The 23535-nt window shown below is 45.5% G+C and overlaps 1 protein-coding gene across 1 annotated transcript in view; it reads left to right on the top strand.

Moving 5' to 3' along the window:
* Positions 1 to 23535, top strand: part of FIG4 (FIG4 phosphoinositide 5-phosphatase) — a 118793-nt gene that overhangs the window by 55320 nt on the left and 39938 nt on the right. Inside the window, exons 11-16 of the mRNA XM_084775102.1 lie at positions 2388 to 2521; positions 3505 to 3621; positions 4991 to 5036; positions 5573 to 5721; positions 8050 to 8216; positions 17989 to 18127. Of these exons, the coding sequence (XP_084631228.1) occupies positions 2388 to 2521; positions 3505 to 3621; positions 4991 to 5036; positions 5573 to 5721; positions 8050 to 8216; positions 17989 to 18127 (752 nt within the window). The remainder of the gene's footprint in view (positions 1 to 2387; positions 2522 to 3504; positions 3622 to 4990; positions 5037 to 5572; positions 5722 to 8049; positions 8217 to 17988; positions 18128 to 23535) is intronic.

Consider the following 23535-nt stretch of genomic DNA (forward strand, 5'->3'; position numbering starts at 1 on the left):
CACACACACACACACACGCACACGCACACGCACACGCACATGTACACACAAGCACATGCACAGGCATATACACTGATGTATATGGAGGTACATGTGCTTGCTCCTTTCTGACAGCTTTAATTTCTCTTTAAGGGTCTCGTGGTAACAGAGAAAGTTCAACAGTCTGGTGTGAGTTGACAGGAAACATCCAGACAGTATAAGAGTCAATTTCAAGCTGATAAAAGTGGTTTCTTAAATGGAACCATTCTGCAACTGCCTGCCTTTCCCCAGCAGGGCTGTGTACGAGCATAGACAAAGGGATAGATAGTTGGGTCCATTCAGTTTTGCCAGGAAGATACTTAAAAAGATGGGAGCTAAAACATTTTGGCTATTGGCAATAGTAGGATTGCTGTGGACAGTGAAAGCTGAGAGGGCTGGGGAGAGAGGCGGGGAGGAGAGGGTTTCTGCAGAGAGGAGTTGTGGTACTTGAGGTTGAACACTTAAAGTAAAGGCAGAGCGGCTCCCTGAGATCACAGGATCTGAGGTGGGAGGGTGCGATGGGGACTTAGCCAGACTACAACAGGATCGGGAGGTACCAAAGTTACTGAGCACAGAGAAAGGCCAGGCACAGGGAGGAGGGTAGGTGCTCACCCAAGAGGGGCCTGTGCAGGACAACTAAACACGTGGCTCAAGGGGACAGCATGTGCCATGTGTGTGCTTGTCAAGAGTGTGGAGGAATACATGCCCCCAAGGTGGCAGGGGCGGAGGCTGGGGTGTGAGGGAGAGAACAAGGCAGCCATGGATTGACTTCACGATCATTAGACGTTAACCCTGCATATTTATTCACATTAATGCAGAAGTCGTATATCCATGTCTAGTGCCCTGTCTTCCTTGAGTGATGTAAGTTGCAGCTGGACAATCTATAACTTGGACTTAGTATTGGAAAGTTGAAAAGTAAAGAGGAAAACGTTAGTGAAAACATTTCTTGATTTGCTGCTAGGCCTGGTGGCACAGGCTTTTGATCCCAGCTACTCAAAAAGCAGAGGCAGGGGAATCACACGTTTAGGGCCCACCTAGGCTGCAGAGTGAATTTTAGTTCAGCCTGAGCAATTTAGTGAGGCCCCACCCCAAAGTGAAAAGAGGTAGGGGTGGAGTGGCTCAGTGGTAGAGCGCCTGTCTGTGTGTAAGGTCCTAGGTTCCATCCCTGGGACTGTTAAAAAAAAAATGGTGATAATTATTGGTGCTTTTTCTGGTAAGGTCTTACCATCCTTTGTCTCGTTTAAACCCCACATTGATGCTGTGGGGGAGATCCTGCTGTTAGCCTGAGGAAAGCTGACGGCGCTGCCGATGGGTAGGGTGCAACAGTACAGACTACACAGTAGCGTAGCCTTCAGTGAGAGGCACCATGGCAACTGAGGGGATGCGGCAGGGGTGAGGTAGGGGTGAGGCTTGGGCCCAAGCGTGCCTTCCAACCTCGGGTCATTCTGCCACAGTATCAAGCAGTAAAGTGTCTGTCCCACTACCTCACTGTTTTACATGTCACATTTGAAAGTGTGTCCTGTGGTCCTCTGTGTAGGGACTGGCCAGGCCATGCTGGTTGCTCTCTGTGCCCTGCAACTGTCTGGTTGCAGTTGTGAGTTCTTTTCTGGTTCTGGATAAACCAGTCTTGCTTCTAGAGTAGGCAGTGGGTGTGTGGCTTGTATGGACCACACGGGCTGCTGGGAGATCAGCAGAGAAAACTCAGCCTCGTGGCTCTTCAGGTGCTGATGTGCACTCAGTAAAGATCTCTTAATTTGCATTTATTTTGTTTTCATTTTAGTAAGTAGACTTCATGTCAGTGTTTGGGATTTGGGCTTTTGTCCTACTAAGGTGGCCCAAGCTACAAAGGTAGCTGAAAAGAGAAATGTAAAGTCTGTCTTAAGGTAATTGTAACCTCAGATATTTGCAGTTGTTTGTTTTTTTGTTTTTCGAGACAGGGTTTCTTTGTGTAGTCATGGCTATCCTGGAACAGGCTCTGTAGACCAGGCTGGCCTCATGCTCATAGCTCCACCTGCCTCTGCCTCCCAAGTGCTGGAATTAAAGGTGTGTGACATCTCCTCCCCTTTTTCCCAGACATTTACCACTCTAAAAAAAATCAATTTATGATTTTATTTTATGTGTGTTTTACCTACATGCATGTCTGTGTACTGTGTGCATATGTAGTGCCTGCAGAGGTCAGAAGAGGGCATAGGATTCCCCTGAACCTGGAGTTACGGCTGCTTGGCAACCATCACGTGGGTGCTGGGAATTGAACCTGTGTCCTCAACAAAAGCAACACATGCTCTTACGTGCCGAGCCGCTGAGCCCGTTCTCCAGCCCCACAGTTAGTATCTTAACGTAAAATGTATTTCAAATGTCTCTGATAAAAGGAGCGAGAGAAGAGAAAGCATGAAAGGATCCTGAGTGAGGAGCTGGTGGCTGCGGTCACCTACCTTAACCAGTTCCTGCCCCCGGAGCACAGCATTGTCTACATCCCCTGGGACATGGCCAAGTACACCAAGAGGTGAGTGGGCCTGCTGCGCCCTCCCGAGCCTCCTCAGTCACTCAGCTCCTTCAGTTCCCTTTGTGAGACTTAGAACAGACGTTTTGAGTGTTTCCACTATGTGACAGGCTCTCCCTCTGCGCCTTCTGTCACCTCCTCCCTACTGTTCCATATGGGCCACTTTTTCCTATTTCATTCTACCGTGTTCTTCGGGGAAGACATCTTACTTCCAGGCCACCTCTCTCCTAGATGACCACGCAGTGACTGTTGATACTGTCCTAGGTCCTCACGGTGCGGATCAAGCCCCACCAGCTGGCTGGTTCCAGCATGTTATGCCTCAGGCCGTTCCCTCTGAGAAAACCTGATCTTTATGCCTAGAGCTGGTCCCACCTCAGGGTCTTCTGTTGCTTGTCATCCACCTCCACCTCCTGTCTCGTGTTTCCTTGCTTATCTCCCAAGATTTGGCTCAAAAGTAATCTTCTCCAAGGAACCATTTCCCACTGAACTGTGCATCGTCCTCTTCTGAGTTGACCGTGCAGCCTACAAGCTCCGGCTTTATTTGCTGTTACTGTAAACCCCACGCCATCCCCCGCCCCCAATCGTTTTTATGGAGTTAGTGCAGCAGGCTCACACACGTGCACCCACTTGTGCTAGTTAAGTGGTTGAGACGGTCATGTGAACCTATTTGCCAGTTTTTCTTTCCCTGGCACTGCACTACGTGTGGCCATTGCCTGGTTATGCAGGGGTTTGCCTGGCCGCCGCCCAGGAGGGAGAGGCTTTGTTGAAAACCTCTCCTAGGAACGCTCCGTGCCGGTATTTGATGTTAAGTTCCTGGCTTGCTGGTTACCGAGCACACGCTATATTTCTACCTCAGTTATTTCAGTGTTTCTGTTATATAAACGATGCGAACAACCAAATCCCTGAACGTCGTTACTGTTGGTGTCCACGCTAGACAGAAGAGGAAATACGTACAGAGCTCTCACTTTGCTGCTTTTCCCTCCCAGCAAGCTGTGTAATGTTCTCGATCGGCTGAACGTGATTGCAGAGAGTGTGGTCAAGAAAACGGGCTTCTTTGTAAACCGCCCTGACTCTTACTGCAGCATCTTACGGCCAGATGAAAAGTATGGATGGTATTTAAATCTTAATGTAACAGGCGGGAGATGAATTGTTTGCTATACAAGCCTGAGGACCTGAGTTCAAGCCCTAAACTCACACAAGAAAGCCAGTGTGCGGCCGTGTGCTTGTAATCCAGTACCAAGGAGGCAGACTGGCAAATCACACACACACACACACACACACACACAAACACCCACACCATATACCACATACACACCACACACACACACATACACACACCCCACACCACACCACACCACACCACACCACACTACACACACATACCCCACAGGCACACACACACCACAAACACACATACACACATGCACACAGCACACACATAGCACACACAGCACACAGACACACACCATACTATAACGCACACACATACACACACACACACACACACACACACACACACACACACCACGTACGCCACACATCATCTTCTATAGGAAGTCTATGCTAGCTAGAGAGTGGATAGATGGATTAACAGTCTTTAAGGGAGGCAGGCTGCTCAGGGGACTGTGCCCTGAACGTCACTGTGTACTTGGGAATTCCTGTGGTGGTTCTCTACTTAAGATGGAAGCCACCGGAGCCTTATCATTTGCTTTGTGGGATAAACATTACATAAAATATGTGTGTAAAGTAACATTTTCTGTAGTGAATTCATTGCTTACTATTTAGTAGGACAGGAAAATCATTTGATTGGTGATGGATACTTTATGAACAAGTCTGGTAACATTCTGTGGTGATTTTCTTGTAACTCTTGCTGCTGCTCTTTGGTGGCTGCTTCAGATAAGGATCTATTCCTTGTTTATCTTTAAAGGAACCAATATCATGTGTTTCCAACATTTGACTCCCAGTTAACATAGTTAACAATCATAGGCAAATGGGAAACCCCAAATCAACCATTGGTGTTTTTGTTTGGATGAACCCTTCTGTGATAGTTTGCAGGGCTGAATTTCAGGGCACCTTAACGTGAGAGGGAGGACAAAGGTGTGGAGACTTTTGTTAGGAAGATGCCTGCAATTGTGCATGGCTACAGGGAAAGGTATGGGCCTAAAGGAAAGGCAGGGGACTCTAGTGGAATGCAGAGAGGATGCCCAGGAGAGGCATGGGCACCTTATGAAGCCTCCATCCTGACCTGTCCTTAAGTAGAGCATCAGTTATTGGTACCTAAGAGAGAGAGAGAGTGCAGAGCTATCTGATGTCCAGACACCTTCCCTTCTATTGGTGTGACTACTAAACTCTATGAATATATATTATATCATTCCTCCCTTTAAATAGAAAATGGGTTTGGGGGTGTGGCTTAGGGTTTAGTTCCCAGCACTGGAAGAAAAGAAAATGTAAAACCTGTGTTCTTACACACAGGTGGAATGAACTAGGAGGTCATGTGATCCCCACTGGTCGGCTGCAGGTATGGATAATATATTCATAGTGAATACAATCTATGTCCATAGTGTGTCATGTTTTGGGGGTTTGGGATTTGTGTTTTGTTCTGTTTGAGGCAGGGTCTCAATATACAGCCCAGGCTGGCCTCAAACTCACAGAGACCTACCTACACACACACACACAAATAATAAGCCTAAGATAATACACTTTAACCACTGACTATTTGGGTTGTATGATAAAGGAGCTATATCAGATAAAATTCCATAGTTTATTAATTAGAAAAAATTGAAAATATTAGCTGTTTGCTTTATCTTGTTAAGCTTTCAAACTAAATTCAAATATAGACTGGGTCTACTGATGCCATCAGAGCAACACTAAATGAACAGTCAATAAAGCCTTAATTGATTTGAAAGATGGTTATTATTTTAACCAGAAATTAATACTTGTTTGGGATTAGCACCTACAGCTCTTCTTCTGTCACTTTAAGAGAAGAATGTCCCTGTGGCTTGAAGCAGTCTAGGTGTCGAACAGTGACCTGGAAACCCTTTGTGTTCTTCGTAGACTGGCATTCTTCGAACCAACTGTGTGGACTGTTTAGATCGCACCAACACAGCACAGTTCATGGTGGGCAAGTGCGCTCTGGCATACCAGCTGTACTCCTTGGGGCTGATTGACAAGCCTAACCTACAGTTCGACACGGATGCGGTGAGGTAATCCTTACTTGCTGCTGTTTGAGCGTCAGCAGTGACAAAAGGCAGACTTGACTCACAAGGATTTTTATTTATTTATTTATTTATTTTATTTTATTAATTTATTCATATTACATCTCAATTGTTAGCCCATCCCTTGTATCCTCCCATTCTTCCCTCCCTCCCATTTTCCCCTTACTCCCCTCCCCTATGTCTATGACTAAGGGGAACCTCCTCCCCCTGTATATGCTCATAGGGTATCAAATCTCTTCTTGGTAGCCTGCTATCCTTCCTCTGAGTGCCACCAGGCCTCCCCATCAAGGGGACGTGGTCAGAAATGGGGCACCAGAGTTTGTATGAAAGTCAGACCTCACTCTCCACTCAACGGTAGAGAATGTCCTGTCCATCGGCTTGGTCTGGGTAGGGGTTCGAAGTTTACTGCCTATATTTTCCTTGGCTGGTGCCATAGTTTGAGCAGGACCCCAGGACCCAGATCTGCCCGTCATAATGTTCTTCTTGTAGGTTTCCAGGACCCTCTGGATCCTTCTATTTCCCCATTCTCCCATGCTTCTCTCACCTAAAGTCCCAATAGGATGTCCTCCCCTCTGACTTTCCTGGTAAGTAAAGTCTTTCATGGGACATACCCCTTGGACTAGTGTCTCGATATAAGTGAGTATATACCATTTGTCTCTTTTTGCTTCTGGGTGAACTCACTCATTATGATAATTTCTAGTTCAATCCATTTTTCCACAAATTTTGGGAACTCCTTGGTTTTAATAGCTGAGTAGTATTCCATAGTGTAAATGTACCACAGTTTCTTTCTTATACTGAGGGACACTTAGGCTGTTTCCATGTTCTGGCTATTATGTATAAAGTAGCTATGAACATGGTTGAGCATATGTCCCTGTTATGTGGTAGAGCATTTTCTGGGTATATTCCAAGGAGTGGGATAGCTGGGTCTTGAGGAAGCCCTATTCCCATTTTTCTGAGAAAGCGCCAGATAGATTTCCAAAGTGGTTGTACTAGTCTGCATTCCCACCAGCAACGAAAGAGTGTTCCTCTCTCTCCACATCACAAGGATTTTTTAAAATTTATTTTTGCATTTAGCGCCTCAAAGATTTGTTGCTGGATGACAACAGTCAAATTAGTTCCATATTTATTCCAAGTGTTTGTATATGGCTGCCATTGGGTCTTGATTTGCTTGTTTGCATTATCATTAAACATTATGTTTTTTAGATAAATCCAAAGTACTTAGACAAACTAGTGGATTAAATTAAAACTCAAATGGCACTGAAAGAGATGATCACTTCTGCGCAATCTGAACTAAAGAGGAAAAGTGTGTAAGACAGAGTCTTCATTAAGGATGACTGCTCCTTCAGGAAAACAGGAAGTGCATGGCTCGCATATCTGCTGTGGTCTGAGTGTTCGTGTCATCCATAGGTCCATGTGTGGGAATCCTTATCCCCAAAGTGGTGGTATTAGGGGATGGGGTCTTTGGGACTTGCTCTATCTAATATGCCACTGGGATTAGTGGGATTAGTGGCATATTAAATGTGATCAAGGAATACGTGTTGGTCTCTTCCTCAAAGGTCTTTGAGGTCAAAACAAGTAGGCCCCACTTATGAACTAAGTGGTCCTCTGCTGATGTGTTTATCCTAGAACCAGAAGAAATAAATATTTGTTGTTTATAAGTCGCCTTGTCCATGGCACGCTCTCACAGTAGCCCTAATAGAGCAAGGCGCTGTCTGTAACAAGACCATGTGTTTTGTTTAACAACTCGGAGGGACCCAAATGGTTTCATGGGAAGTGAATTAATGTGGCAGATCATGGTGTGATAGGAGTCTTTCTAATGTGATTAGGAACAGCTTGGTCCACTTTAGTAAGTTCTATTTTTGGTGCTTCGTTTTCTCATTCAAGTTTTCTGTGACCTTGGTATTGCCTCATTATAAAACTTAAAACATTTTACATTTATACTTATTTCAATACATTGAAGAGTCCATGTGAAAGATTCAGAAGAATTCATAAAGACTTTTTTTTAGTCTGTCGCCCTGAGTGGCTTGTACAATCATTTTGGTCAATTTTCTCCCCATAATGGGGACTGTCCCCAAGGCATTGCATCTGTCTGGCAAATGTTCTACCACTGAGCTCTACTCAACCCCTCTCTTTACTTTTCATGCTGGAACAGGGTGTTAGTTACTTTGTCAAGCTGCCTTTGAATTCACTCTTGAGTCCAGGCAGGCCTCGAACTTGTGATCCTCCTGGCTCAGCCTCTTTGGTAGCTGAGATTATGCCCCTGAGTCACCAGACCTGGTGGCAAAATTGTATGATGTGAGTTTTCCTTCTGTGCAGGTTATTTGAGGAGCTCTATGAGGATCATGGAGATACCCTTTCCTTGCAATATGGCGGCTCTCAGCTTGTGCATCGGGTGAAAACCTACAGAAAGATAGCACCATGGACCCAGCACTCCAAAGACATCATGCAAACGCTGTCTCGCTACTACAGCAATGCCTTCTCAGGTAATTCATTTTAGCTGTGTTTTCCTTCTTACACATACTCTTTTCTTTTTTGGCTATTTATTTAAATAATTTTTAAATTAGTTATAAATGTAAATAAAATAGACTCTGTGACTTAGAAGGTACTCAGTAATTATTTGTTCAATATATGAATAAATACATCTAAAATAATTTTTTGAGACTGCATTGCATGTATCTCAGGTTGGATTCAATCTTGCTGACTGGTGGAGGATGAACCTGAACTTTCCATCTTCCTGAATGCTAGGATTACAGGAGTACCCCAGAATACCATGCTGGACATATAGGGTTTGGGGGATTAAACACAGAAGCTTATGCATTTGACACAAGCATTCTGCCAACCGAGTTACTATGCCAATATTTTGCATTTTAAAATAGGACACTGTTGTATTCTGCCACCCATCATTGCAATTTTTACATGATACAACATGGTTGGATTTTTTTATTAACTTCTTCCTTCTTGTATCTCTCCTTTAGTATTTCTGAATGTAGAAACTTGAAAGGAATATTTTTTTTTCAAACAGGTTGATATTTTGTTAGTTATTTATAAATGTGTCACTCAAATTAAAAATGTTAGCTAGAAGTGAAATTATTCACTAAGCCATTTTTTATGACCTATAAGTACTAAATCGAATAGATGTTCAATAGTTCTTTTCCTGCCTCCATTCTGGTGCCATTGTCAATGTACAGAATGCATATCACACCCAGAGCGCTTGTGAGACAGATCCCCCGACACAGAATTCATCCAGGGAGAACCCAGGGGTCGATCCTTTGAGTCTTCCTCCTTTGAACAGAAGATGGATAAAACTTGCAGAGACCATAGGGAGGAGCAGTATAGTTGTCCTAAATGAACTACTGTTGCCCGCTTCCTGCCCCTCACTCCCACTTTTTCACCTCAAGTGAAGGGAGAGAATGACCAGAGAATGTCATGATGCCCTGGCTTTGGTGGGATCCTGTGTGTTCACTGTAGATGGCCATACCTCAGATCTATAGCCGAGGGATGGCCAAGGATGGAGCTGTGTGGTGAGAGTTGTCTGCATACTTAGAGTAAACCTTACAGAACTTGAGCATTCTATGGTAGCCAGATGTAGCCTTTTAGAAAGAGGCTGTCTGCATCGGGTTAGCCTGGGCCCACACTAGTGAGTCCATGAATAACCAACAGGCCCTAACAACCAAGGGTCATGAGGTAGAACCAGAAGCTTCTGCCATATAGGAAGATTTATAGCATGGGAGCCTCAGAAACAGCCATGAGAGTCAACATTTACTTTTAACTCTTATGAGGCCCATAAATGGAAGTGAGTCACCTATGGCTCTGTTTGTATATAACAAAGATACATAGCAACTTTAAGCAGTGCATGATCAGTTGGACAGTTTTGTGAATCAATAGTCTAGGCACATTTTTTGGGGGGAGCAGGTGTTCTCCTTCTGAGGGGCACAGTTAGGATATTTATTACTCATTTAAGGTCCTAGGTAGGAAAGGAGACACCTCCAAGCTCATGTGTCCGTTGATAGAATTCAGTTCTGTGCAGTAGGACACAGGACACTTGCTGCTTCACAAATGGCAAAAGAAAGAGAGCCCATGAGGAGGCTGCTAGCAGGACAGTCTCTCTTAGGTTATACAACCCTGAGGATGACATCCTGCCACATGCCAAAGCCCACTGATCAGAAGGAAACCATGGGTCCTGTGCGCACACCTGAGCTGATAGCATCAAACAACAGATACCATCTTCCGCTGTAGACACTGGGAGTTTAGCAGTGTCGGCAGGGCAGTTCCTACTGACGTCATAGATGAGACTCCTCCCTGGCTTCTTCTGGTGGCTGGCAAGCCATGATGCCTTTTGACTAGCCACGGTCCTACTCTAGTCTCGGCCTCGTATCCTTTACTTGTGTTGAGGTCAGTCTTCAAGGCGTCCCCTTCGATGCCTCCCCCTCCTTTTCTCATGAGGACGCTAGCCTAACTGCATCAAGAGCCAGCTGTTCTGCAGATGTGCGCGTGCATCTTAATTCGATCACACCTACAAAGATCCTGTATCAGAGTCTGCTCACATTCCCTGGCGTTGGGGCTTCAGGCTCCCAGATTGCTTGTGGAGACACAATACATAAACACTGTACATAAGACGGAAGGGTGCGATTGCCCGGACTTCTCTGCATGTCTGTCACCTGATAAAGGATTAGACCCGCTGTGGGAGAAGTGGTGTCCATCTGCTCTCCTGCTCCTCTTGTGTCACCATTGCCCCTGTAATGGGGATCGTGATGGACACTTAAGGACCAAGGCTGCTTACTAGGAGTAGAAGACAGAAATGAATGTAGTTATGTAGATGATTTAAAAAGAAAAGCATAGTTTAGAAGGTGATGCTGGTGCCGGAGATCGGTATGTACAGACAGAAAGGTACAGCAGAATTATGCAAACTGAAAGGGGAGATGTTATGAAAGGCATTATGAATAACGCGGCTGTAACAGATGTCGTTATTTTAAGAAGCGTGGTGTCATTGGGGTGTACACCTTATTTTGTATTATGTAACGATCACTATAGAATTATTTTCTCTCAAGTATTAAAGACCACTCTGCCACACTTAATCAATCTTGTATGATACCTCTGGGCTGAACAGGGAGATATTTAGAATTAAGAAACTAAAGTAATGAGACTAAGTGGTTGGGAGTTTTGCCCTTAGTCTGTATAGACAGATGGTCACTGTATGAGCCTCTCTTAAGTCCCCTTGTTAGGTTCATTTTTAAAAATATTCTTAAAGCTAGACACTGTTGGTCAGGCCTGTATTCCCAGTTGGAAGCTGAGGCAGGAGGACAGCTCGAGCCTATGAGTTTGAAGGAAACCTGGGCAACATAGCTTGATCTATGTCAAAATACATACAAACACAGGCGTGTACACACATGCCAGCACACATGCATGCACACATGCATGCAACAGCTCTTGAGGCTTCACATGTCAGTATGCTCAGGGCTTTTTCTCTAGGGAGCACCTGCTGGTTTCCAGCCCACTAAGTTACCCAGGCATGTGGAGGACGCCGTACTGGAAAAGCACAGTTACCTAAGTGCTTAGGCGCTAAGAAGAACTTTTAATTCCCTCATGAAGCTGTTCTTTTTTTTTAATATTTAAATTTTGCTAAGCCTGCATTTTCTTGCTTAATCATCTTCATTTAAAAATCCTATTATAAGGGGAAAAAAGAAAAACGAGACTACCTGCTGTAGTAGAACACACACACACACACACACACACACACACACACACACACACACACATCATGCATATGCATAATTTAAATGTAGTGAGTGCATAGAAGTGGACCATGTCCTCATCAAGCAGCTTTCAAAAAATAAAATGCATGCTTGCAAACTGAAGACTGCCATGCTCAGACACAGGCGAGAGGCGATTAATGAAGACGTAAACTGAGCGGATTTCCCCAGCACTGGAGACACTCTGTGGGTACCACATCATTTTCCCTTTCTGGCTCACCACTTAAAGAGAACATGCAAGACAATGTGTGGAGAATACTTTAATTTATCACAAATAGTAAGATGACCTTCTGAGGTCAAACTCATGACAATAGACCTTAGTGAGTGAACCCTATTCGGCTATAGCAGAAAAAAAAAACAATTTCAACAAGGTCCTCCTAACATCTGGACTGTCACTGACAACTCTAGCATCTGGACTGCCATTGATAAATCTAACATCTTGCATGCCACTGACAACTCTAGCATCTGGACCGCCATTGACAATTCTAGATTCTGGACTAACACTGGCATCTGGACTGCCATTGACAGCATTAGTGTCTGGACTGCCATTGATAACTCTAGCATCTGGACTGCCGTTGCCAACTCTAGCATCTGGACTGCCATTGACAACTCCAGTAAAGCAAGTCTCTTCACCTCTCCTACGGCCAAAGCAAGCATGACAGGTGGGAAGATGTCAGTTGTCACTCTCACTTTAGGCTGCACAGAGCACACTCCAGACATCTTGGCAGTCTATGGTCTATGGCATTCCTCAGTGTGTTGTCAGCTCCCTAGAACGGCTGCTCCATGCCTTGCCACCTCTGCGACCCTCAACCTTGGCTGCTGACGTTGGCTCACACTTCACTGAGAAAATCAAAGTTGTGGAAGGAAATTTCCTTTCAGGGCCAAATGCAGAAGCCGAGCATATCTGCGTGGAGTCTGCCTTACATTGTGTTTCAGTTCTTGGGGTGTCCTGCCCAAACTCAAGCCAGGCTCTCAGCTGTGTTCTGAGTTGCAGCCTGCTCTTGCTTTCCTATATACCCTTATTGTTGGGGGAAGTTTCTCTCTCTCTTCTCCATCACTTCCACTAACAAAAGCACGTGAGTATTGTCCAGCCAACCTTCCATCTCTCTCCAATCCTGCATCTTCCTCCTGAAACGACCCCGTCTCTCTGCTCCCCTGAGTAGACCCTCTTCTCCTGTTCTATTGGGCATCTGCCCAGGTTTGATGCCCAAGCTATCTCAGGATTGCCAGCAGTCTCCACGTTGCCATAGCCACTGGTTACTTCTCTGTCTCCCTCTTAACCACTTGATCTTTGGTCTGGGCTGGCACCCCCTCTTACCCAAAATTCCTCTACTCTCTCTCCCAGACTCTGTTGATGGCTGCTCTGTTTCTAAGCCTTCCTCCTCTCTGTTCTTTCTGCACTTTTACCCTAGGGGTACCCTCATCCACTTGGCAACCAGATGCATCCGAATGCCTGCTGCAGCCCTCTTGCTGAACTCTGCTTTCCTTTCCCACAGTAACTCGCCATGGCAACATTCAACCTGCGTTCTCTGTTGAAAAACCAGAAATAAAATAAAGTCCGCATGTCATTTACCTGGGCTGTTGTCTAGAGGCTTTCTGCCTCTTTCTGCTTGGTGGCAGACTCCCATGCAGTTGTGGGACTGGGGTCTGATGGTCTCATGGACAGCTGGCTCTGATTCTAGACTATTCAATGATGTGTGATTTGTTCTGTCTTTATAGTCCTCATTTCGTGCTTTAAATCTCTACATTGCCCCCTCTGCCTTCCTCTTCTGCTTTTAAAGGATTTGTATAGCTACAAATTATCCACAATAATTTCCTTATTATCCTGAAGTTGCTATTAGTAACTCAGTTATGTTTGCAAAATAATTTTTACAAGGCAATGTAAAGTATTCATAAGTATGCCACTGGGGGGCAAAGGTCCGGATTATTTAGTTCCTCCATACATCTTTCCTTAGTCTCAAGGTAACTGTGCTTAGTGGGATGTGCTGTAGTCACAGCACGTGGGACACTAAGGAAGAATGGCCTGGGGTTCAAGGCCCGTCTGGGCTACACAGCAAGTTCAAAGCCAGCTTAAGCTACACAGTGAGACGCTGGATCACAAGAACAAGAGCTAGAGGTTTGGTTTAGTGATACTTGAGTAGCATGTGTAAGAGGCCTGGATTTGACTCCCAACCCCCCCCCCCCACACACACACACAAACATGACCCTCAAACTTACCATTTCTGAGGCAACAACTCTTGATTATCTTTAACCTGTTTCTCTACTTATTTTTTTTCCACCTCACACCTAAAACTCACTCTTGAATCCTTTGGCTCCCGTATCAGCCATCCTTGCCCACAGTCTCCTGTGAAGCAAATCTTGTTGACTCTACTTCCAAAATAGAGATCAAATCCTTCTGTTACCTCCTTCCCCTCCCCTCCCTTCCCCTCCCCTCCTTTCACAGTGCTGGGGTTCGAACCCAGGGCTCTTACATGCCATCCCGTGCTGCACCCCAGCCCTCTCCACAGCAGACAGTCCGCGTGACCGTACCTCTCAGCAGCCGCTGCAGCTCTGACCCATCTCCAAGTGTGCTCTCTCAGCCCAGCAGCTTGGCAGCCAGTACGACGCACAGTTTTTAAAGTTAAAGCAAATCTCACCACTCCCCTCTTCAAAACAAACAAACCAAACAGACTGAAACGCATCTCTTTCAGGGATTTCTATTACATTAAAGTCACATTTCTCCCCATGGCCTATAGGGCCACAAGGGCCTGTCTGTCTGTCTGTCTGTCTGTCTGTCTGTCTGTCTGTAGTCCTTGGCTCCTTGCATTGCCACCACCCTGCACCTTCCTTGGGCTCTACCTCATTCTGGTTTCACTCAGCTCCTTTCCCCTTCAGGCCTTTGCAGCCCTTAGTGTTGCCCTGGAGGGCCTTACCCTCCAAGGCCTGTAGACTACGTCCTCATGTCGGTAAGTTTGCATGTTAGCCGCCTTTCTTTCCCTAACCACCCCAGTCCCTGTCCCTGTCTCCTCCCATCACTGTCATTCTTCACTGAATTTACATCCTCTGAAAGTACCTTCCTTTGCACCTTCCCCCCACAGACACACACACGTACTTCTCTACTTTACACATACACATATACACACACATTCACACACACATTCCACACACACATGCTCACACATTTCACACATCCACATAACACACCTCTCACACACTACACAAACACACAGTTTCTTACTAAGTTATACAACCCTGACAGCTGTGTTCTTGTTGGCCTTGTATTGCTAGTTAAGGACATGGAAGATTCTAGAATAAATGATTTCTTTTTAATTATTAAAGTAATATGTGTTACTTTTAGATAAACCACAACCTCCACTTCCAGAAGTTGTCCCTTGTTCATGTTGCAGCAAACACGATTGTTTCCCTTTTTTTAAATGCATGTGATTTATAACCTGCTCTTGCCCTGTGAGATGATGTGAGGGACCTTTGGGGGTAACTGTTCTTCCACAGCACGCTTGTTCAGTAACCCGGTACTTCAGAAGTGTTATCATTTACATCTGGGATGCTCTGGAGCAAACATCTTTGAGCACGGCCTTTTGCTTGCTCTCATCTTTCCTTATGTGAAACTTAGAAGCATATTTACTAAGTCAGCAGGTAGAAGCATCTTTCAGGGCCTTGATGCATTAGTCTCATCACTGTGACAAGAGGCCTGACATAAACCTAGGTGAGGAAAGGTTGGCTCTATCCCATGTCTTTGGAGGGTCTGTCCATGGCTGTTTGTCCCTGTGTGCTTGTTGCACAAGGTAGCACTGTGGTAGGACGTGGACTGTGGACGGAGCTGTCCCATCAAAGCAGAGGAGGGTGAAGGATGGGACCAGGTGGGACAGTCCCCACTGACCTAGCTCTGCCAGACAGGCCCACCTCCTGCTTCTCACTACCACAAACGAGGTCCCTGGAAGACCTCACAGCCACACTTGAGCATGCTCACTCATCTAGAGCTCTAAGTCCAGTCAAGCTGTCAATCAAGACTGCCCGCAGGCCAAGGCACGGATTCCCTTAGGAAAACATCCGTCAGCTCATGTTCCTTTCAGCAAAGTCTGAAGGTCTTTACCAACTTAGTGGAAATGGTTTAGTTAGCGCCTGTTTGATAAGTAGCAGAACTGGACTTTTGTTTGTTCATTGCTCCTGTCTCCTCCTTTTCAGTGTTAGGGCACTTGCTTCCTCTGGGTAATGATCCGTGCCATTCTTAGACTTCGGTGGTGTTTGTTTGGTTAAATGGTACAAGCTGGGGAATCTAATTTCATCCTTTCCTCTCCCTAACAGTCTGAAAGTACTATTTATTAAACAGAATTTCCTTCTGTTGAGAAAAGAGGCTACTTTATCACAAACTTAATATTAGAGCAACAAATAATTTAGTTTCAAAATGTTTTGTGGGCAATTAATTTAAACATTATTATATTTAGACTTGTACCATTTAGTTAGTACTTAAATGGCATCTGAACGGCTCATAGGTTTTTCTGCTTTCAAAGCATAATTAAATACAGAAACAAACACTCATTTCATTTGTCCTCATGCTAGCCATACCACAGAGGACCAGCCTCTGTTGAGTCCCTGGCCATACCTAGTGTGCTACCACTGTGCAAGAAAAGCCTTAAAGTGTCCATCTAGGCTGGTGCATGCCTTTGGTCCTAGCACTTGGGAGGCAGAGACAAGCAGATCTCTATGAGTTTGAGGGCAGCCTGGTCTACATAGCGAGTTCCAGGACAGCCAGGGTGACATAGTGAGACCCTGTCTCAGAAAGCCAGGGTGGGTGGAGCTCTTGGGCTGGAGAGATGGCTCAGAGCACTGGCTATTCTTCAGATACCCTGAGTTCAATTCCCAGCACCAACCTGGTGCTGTACAACTGTCTGTAACTGTAGTCCAATGGGATCTGATGCCCTCTCTTGGTGTGCATATGTACGTGCAGATAAAACATCTCTAAACATAAACCATTTTTTAAAAGTGTCGCCCAATGCTTAGGCTTTTTAGGGTGGCGTTGTAGCCCCAGCTTAGGTGACATGCCACCATAGGGAGACTTTCTGTTGTGACAACAGCAATAGCCTTAGGAACTTCTGATGAGCTATGAAGGATTCTCCATCGAGCATGAGGAATGCATGTCACCTCCTCGTGTTTACCATACTTGTTAAAATTTAAAGGAAGATGCTGTTAGATTTAAAGGGTGAGACTCCTTGAAAGCATGGCTGAGAAGTGGAAAACTGCTTTAGATAGAATTAAGATATTCTGGGGCACTTTATGAGATGGCTTGTCAAGTGCCGTAGATCTATTCTATTCAAGAAGCAGAGAGAATAAAATTACTCTGAGGACAGCTAAGTAAAGAGGTGAAAATTGGGCTGGTGATGTCGGTATCAGGAGCACTCATTTTCTCTCATCAAGGACGAACAAAAAAGGCCCCAAAGATACCCAGCGTAGAAACACATCCCTTTTATATATTGCTTTTAGCCTGAAAGGTAATTGCCTTTTTAATGGAATGCTTCCTGTCAAAATATTAATATTAGGTGTACATATTTGATATTTCATTTGCTTTTGCTACAATGATAAGATAAGCCACCACTAACTGCAGGTGTATGTGTTCACTGTTAGCTGTTGGGCGGAAATAGATTTTATTCTGTTGGTCCCTCAGGAGGCACTTCTGCTGTGTGCTTCCTTCTTAGCTCGCCATTGTTTTCACAAAGAGGTCACTGTGGATGTCTGCAGAAACCTTGAGCATTGAGGCCTGTAGGCCAGGGATGGTAAGAAGGAAATGAGGGGGGAAGGTAAAGGGAGCCAGGGAGGAGAGAGTGGCGAGGGGGAAGCGTGCACACCAACAGTACTCCAGTGCGACCATTTATCACAAAACAGAACAAGGAAAAGGACCCAGGGTGCGTGCCAGGCAGGTTTGTCAGCTGACAGCAGTCAGGTGGAGGACAGTGCCAAGGGGCTTGAAGAGTTAGGAAGAGGGTGCCATTCCTGTGCCATTGCTGTCTTCGTTGTCACAGAAGAGGCCAGCCGCGGTCAGAGTGGGAGCTATGCAGCTAGCATGGTCCAGGTCACGCAGCAGGATTCCATGTTGGATTTGGGTGATTTTTGTCTCCCATAGCTCTGCTTGCCTTTAGAACAAAGTGTGTTTACATGAGATAAGTTACTAAGCGCCGAGGGTAGGTTTTTAGTTTAAAAATAAAACCACTCTAAACATTGTGTGACTTTTAAGCTGACATTCAAGGAGCAGTCTGTATCCCCTGTCCCCTGTATTCTGAGAGCCACCAGGTGAGAGTGAAGGATCATACAGAGGCTACCTCTTCACTCTCCTCAGAACATGGATGGCCAAGTTTGTGTATGTGTGTGTGTGGAGGTTGAATTATCACTGCGCCTTCTTTAGAGACCTGTTCTATGAAAAGCCTCAGCTGGACCCATGTCCTCCGAGAAGATGTCCTCCCGGGGTGTCGCCGTCAGTAATGGGTTTTCTGAAATATATATTCTTGCTTTTTAGATGCTGATAGACAAGATTCCATCAACCTCTTCCTGGGCGTGTTCCACCCCACAGAAGGGAAACCTCACCTCTGGGAGCTCCCCACAGACTTTTATCTGCATCACAAAAACACCATGAGCCTTTTGCCGCCTAGAAGGAGGTACCTGCCCCCCCTTACCTCCCTGTCCCCCACCTCCAGTCTGTCCTGTAAACTCAAGAGTTGAAGCTGTATTGAATGACTGTCGTTTGAGATGTGCACATACGGTAAAGCAGTGAGTCTCAGCGTGTGTGCCGTGGCTTTTAGCTTGCTGACTTCCTGGCAAATCATGGTTGGCACCTGGTTGGTTCTGCATGATCCCCAACATCCAGATAATTCTTCAAGATTCTGTCGTGGGTGTCCTTCTCCTAAAGCCAGCCTGCAACTCTGTTCTTGAGTGTTTCCTACAAATGAGAAAGAAATCCAAGACTCAAGGAGTCGGTCTTGGAGTTTTCAGGTGTGGAAGCTGAGCTGTGTTTACTTTGTTATATCTGAGTCACAAAACCTTCTCAAATGTCCCTTCTTCCAACAGAAATGGCTCTGGGTCAACAGTCCAAACAGGAACCCCGAGCAGTGTTTTTTAGTGCCAATAACCACTTGTGCCCTATGGCCTTCCAGAGTCATTCACCAGTACAGGCTGTTTACTTACATCTAGTTAAATTAGTGATAAAATTCTCCCAAGAGCTAGGCATGGAGGTGTATGCCTTTAATCTTTGCACTGTGGTGGGATTGCTGCAAATTGGAGGGCAGCCTGGCCTCCAGAGTGGACACATGTCAACCTTTAGCCCATAAGATTTTTCTGAAAAGAAACAGTTCTCTCAAGGCGATTTAATATGGTGTGAGGTAATGCAAGCTCACAAGTTGGGTGAGTTTGACTTGGAATATCTGTAGATATATGACCTTAGACTATTTCTTTAACCTCACTACGTGCACCCCACAGAGTCCTCATGGGAACTTTGCTACCAAGCTCTTTAGTGTTTCACGGGAAGGAGCCTTGTGTTGATATGGTCAGTCCCTGCCACTTGAGCAGTATTTGGGAAGTTGGAATGTGGCGCAGGTCGTGACGTCACACTCTCCCATGGTGCTCTCTTTTCACAGCCTCAGCCAGATACAGCAAAGTTCCTCTATCGGTGTTCTGAGTTGTCACCTGCCTGGGCTTACTGTGTTCACAGGCCATGGACAATCAAAGCCGCTGCTGTAGTTGTTGGAAATGTCTGAAATGTTAGCACAGTCTCCGGGTTGTTGTACCTTCATTCTTATCAGCCCCTATTGGAAGAAATACCTCAGCTCATGATTTTTTTCTCTATAAATGAAGCTTTATGAGTTTTAAAATTATAGTTACTGTTAATAAATGATTGTTATCAATCTTACTGAATTAATTATGTTTTATGAAGTGTATACAAACATTGCATTTAGCTTTGCTGATAATTGGCTGGAGGTAAATGTAGTTGTTTTTCTAAAAACGTTGCATTACCCAATACTGACACTGTTAGGGTACAATATGGAAACAACCAACACTCCACTTTCTACTGAAAAAAAAAGTCTATACATAGTTGCAAGTACAAAGCTCCTTGCTTACCTTGGGTTACGTAATTAAAGCAGGTGGTTTTGGGGGGCCTACATGTGGGAACAAAGGAAGCTGATGTTACAGCCCCACAGCCTAAAATAGGAAAACGAGGGCAGAGGGAATGTGCCAGCGCTGAGATTATTCTGCCACTTAGATGATTCAGCAAGAGTAGTCACAAACACAGTTTTATCGAGGTCGATATGGAACGCGCTCACTCTACTGTACTTGTTTTTCCTCTACAATATCAGAGCCTGATGCATATAAATCACCAATTGGTGCTGCTCAAAAACAGAGCTTGTCACTCTAGGAGGCATTTCTGTGTTTGGTTTGGGAGAGTCTAGCGTCATCCCACTATGCAGATTACTTTGTTGACTGTTAGATCGGGATAATACCCAGTGTAAATGGACTAACAGGTAAACCAGAGGCAATAACAGATGCGAGCGGAGGACTCAGGCTAGCTCTTGTGGTGCAGAGTTCGAATCTCCGTGACCCGTTACTTACCCCTGAGACCTTGTTTTCTCTTCAGTGGAAAGAACATGGCACTAGCTCTCACAAGGCCATTATAAGGCTTAGTGAGAAAGCATAGTCTGGAAGCAACTGGGCCCTAGTACACCTCCTGAGAGTTGACACCCAAGTGACCTTTCGTAAAGTCAGTCAGCTGGTCTAATTCAGTTCCTTATCAGGAACATTGTGCTCCCCCGGGGATCAGATGAGCTCATTGAAAACCTCAGCACATAGTGAGTCCTGCGGATGTTTATATTGCTGGTGTTCTCTAAGAAAATACCTCATACTTTTTAGCATTTACTAAAGATCAAACGGGATGCCCATAAAACCTAGAAGCTTGGGTACCACTTTATTATTTGTATAATATAATAGCATTATGTTTTCATCTGTGCTTTCAAACCTGGTGGCTATGCTGTGTTTACCAATGATGTAATGTTCTTACTGATAGGGAGGAACATAGAACCAACTCTACCAAGTAGTAACTGCTTCTGTTACCCTGAATCTTAGTTGTGTTGAAGTGCTCAAACGCTTTACTGTACCTTTGCTCAAAGCCTGGGTAATATGTCATTTATTACCTCAGATGCCACTGAACTGTTTATAATGTCCCCAGCATGGTTTTAGGTACTATACATTAATTATTTAATTGATTTTTTTTTTAAGAGTTGGGAGATTTTTCTGGCCCCTGCTCACAGTCTGCTATATGAACTTCCTGCCTACCCAGAGAGTCTTCATCTTTCCTATGTTTAGCAAGCCTAGGTTTTGCCTGGGATGTGCCCCTGGCAGGAGCTGATTATTGGCACGGTCACTTACATGGCTGTTTCTTGCCTTACAGCGAGATTGGCTTCTCTGAAATCTTATGTGCTCACACCCTCAGCCCACCAAGCACTTTAGAAGATGGTTTTCTCACCCACTGTGATACCACGTTGAAGGATAAATTTGCACATTCCAAATCTCTTTGTGAGCCCCCTGGTGTTCCAGCTGTTTCTCAGGCTCCCATGTTTGCAGTGCTGGCCCCGTGTGTGTCCCAGCTGATATAAGAGTCTGTCCTCTTGCGGCCACATCTGCTGCACTGGTCAGAAGTTGGCCTGACTCTCGCCAGTGATTGTGAGACCAGCGGGACCACCGTTCGGTGCCTGCACTCTCTGGCGTTGTGTTAGGCTACTTACTGTAGCTTTTTTCAGCATTTTGCTGTGACAGAGTTTGCTGAGCTCTCTGTGTCACACCGCCATAAGGTCACCATTCCTGTCCCGCGCATATACACTTTGCCTGGTTCCACAAAAAAGAAAAAGCCGTTATGTGCAGCCTCTTTATTAGTTAAATAGTCCTATAGCATAAGAAGTACGTAAATACTTCTTCAGAGCTAATCAGCTGGCCATCTTGATCTCAGTAGATGTCTTGGATGGAAGACACTGAGTAGAGCCTGTGCTGTGCCATCTTCTAACTCCATCCATCTTACGCTTTGGAACTTTTTGATTGGGACCGTTTAAGTAATTGACAGCCTTCAGGATGCTGTAGCCCTGTCTGTCTTTCTCTGTCTTGTTCACGTACACTGACTGCTTCACTCATGGGCACATACCTTGTTTCAAAGAACTCTCAATGTAGCGAGGCGAGTTAAGAGACAATCCACCTTTAAATTCTCGGTGAGCTAGGTAACCCAGTGGAATTCAGCACTCTCAGTCCTAGGGACCCAAAAGAACGATTTATGGGGCATTGTGCACAAAGGAAGAAGTTCTCCAACCTCCAGTCTCCTGTCACGTGATCCCCAGTGCCAAAGCAGGTTTCTGCCCCATGCGGGTGTTCTCCCCGTGAGCAAATGCACCCGGTACAGAGGGGATAATTGTCCTTGTCCTCAGTTACTCCTCCCATGCTCTCTTTAGCTGAGTTCTTCCTCTCCGGGCATGCTTTTCCCGTGGGCTTCTGTCTTTCTGAGACCCACTGAGGACTTACGCTTTTCGAGAAAAAAAAAATCTTAAATCACTTATGTTACTTAGGGTAATGTAGTCTAATAATATAGTTTTAAAATGTGTGGCCTGGTCTCAAATCACTGAGACAAAGGTACCTCTTAATCCTAGTTGTCCACCTGTCTCGGTTAATTTTTCTGTCGCTGTGAAGAGACGTCATGACCAAGGCAACTTAGAAAAGGAAGCATTTCACTGGAGGCCAGCACAGTGTCAGAGGGTGAGACCATGGCTGCTGTGGAAGGGAGCATGGTGGCAGGAAGAGCAGTTGAGAGAGCAGCAGCTGAGGGCTCTCAGCTGATCCACAGCAGGAGGCAGACCCAGGGAGACTGGGCGGGGGCAGGAGGGGGCATAGGGGGAGGGAGGGGAAACCTCAAAGCCGGCTTCCAGTGGCACACCTCCTCCAACAAGGCCACCCCATAATCAATCTTAAAACAGGTTCACCAACTGGGAGCCAAGCATTCAAATACATGAGCCTGCAGGGGGCTATTCTCACTCAAAGTACCGCATCTGTATAGTTTGTTCTAGATTAAAACTCATTCTTTAAACAATGTTTCCTTCCCCCCCCCCCCCCCCCGCCCCCTAAGCAAGCAAATTGGAAGCAAGACAATTTTAGTGAGTTCCTTTTACGCTGTCTGCTGTCGTCTCTGTGTGTCTTCCTTGCCCTGGATGAGTTCACCAGGGAGGAAAAGATGCACATACTCAGTCTTACATGCATGTGTGCCCCATCATACTTAGCCCTTGTAGCAGCTGGTCTGTGTCTTTCTCTGACCTAATTCTCTGTGCACAAAAGAAAATGAACTTAGTATGAACATGGCTTATTTAAATATGTGACTTTATTCTTTTGGGTCGCTCACAACCTATCCCTGTGGAAAACTTGATTCTGTAGCTTCTCTGGGATGGACGTCTCTTTTGCTGGCATGTAGTTGTTGGGATCTGTCTTCCTCCCACTTTGTGACATCAAGAATGCGTTGAGCCACTTCTGGTCTTGCCTGCCCTGGGATGCTTGACTAGAGTCGATCTGACACTTGCGTCTGTCTTGGGCTGTACACACTCTCTCCTGCCTTGTGTGTGGCTGTTCTTTTCAGCGTGGCTCTTGGAGACACATTTAGAGCAGTGTCTCTTACAGTATAGGTGACTGATAAGCACAAGCGATTGGATTAAGCACCTGCACGTGCCATGGTTTTCTCTTCTATTCTTTTCACGATCCCTGGCTGGATGCTGAGAAAGCAGCTTGGGAACGGTCCTTCAGCATCACCCGGTGGCATGTGAAAACTCAAGAACCCTGGCCTGGTCTTCTGACTCAGAATCTGATGTGTAGGAAGGGCAAGAGATACTTGTGCACAGTGGATTTGGACTAAAGTCCTGGTCAGACCTCAGGAACCCTTCTCTGCTGTCAGCACCGCTCACACCCCAGTTCCCCGGGCTTCCTGCTCCTTTCTTGTCCTTTCCAGTTCAGCTCGCATCTCTAGGTGACATCTGCCAGTAGCATTTGGATGCTC

This window comes from Acomys minous, assembly GCF_964271855.1.
Source record: "Acomys minous genome assembly, chromosome: 3".
In the NCBI taxonomy this organism is placed as follows: Eukaryota; Metazoa; Chordata; class Mammalia; order Rodentia; family Muridae; genus Acomys; species Acomys minous.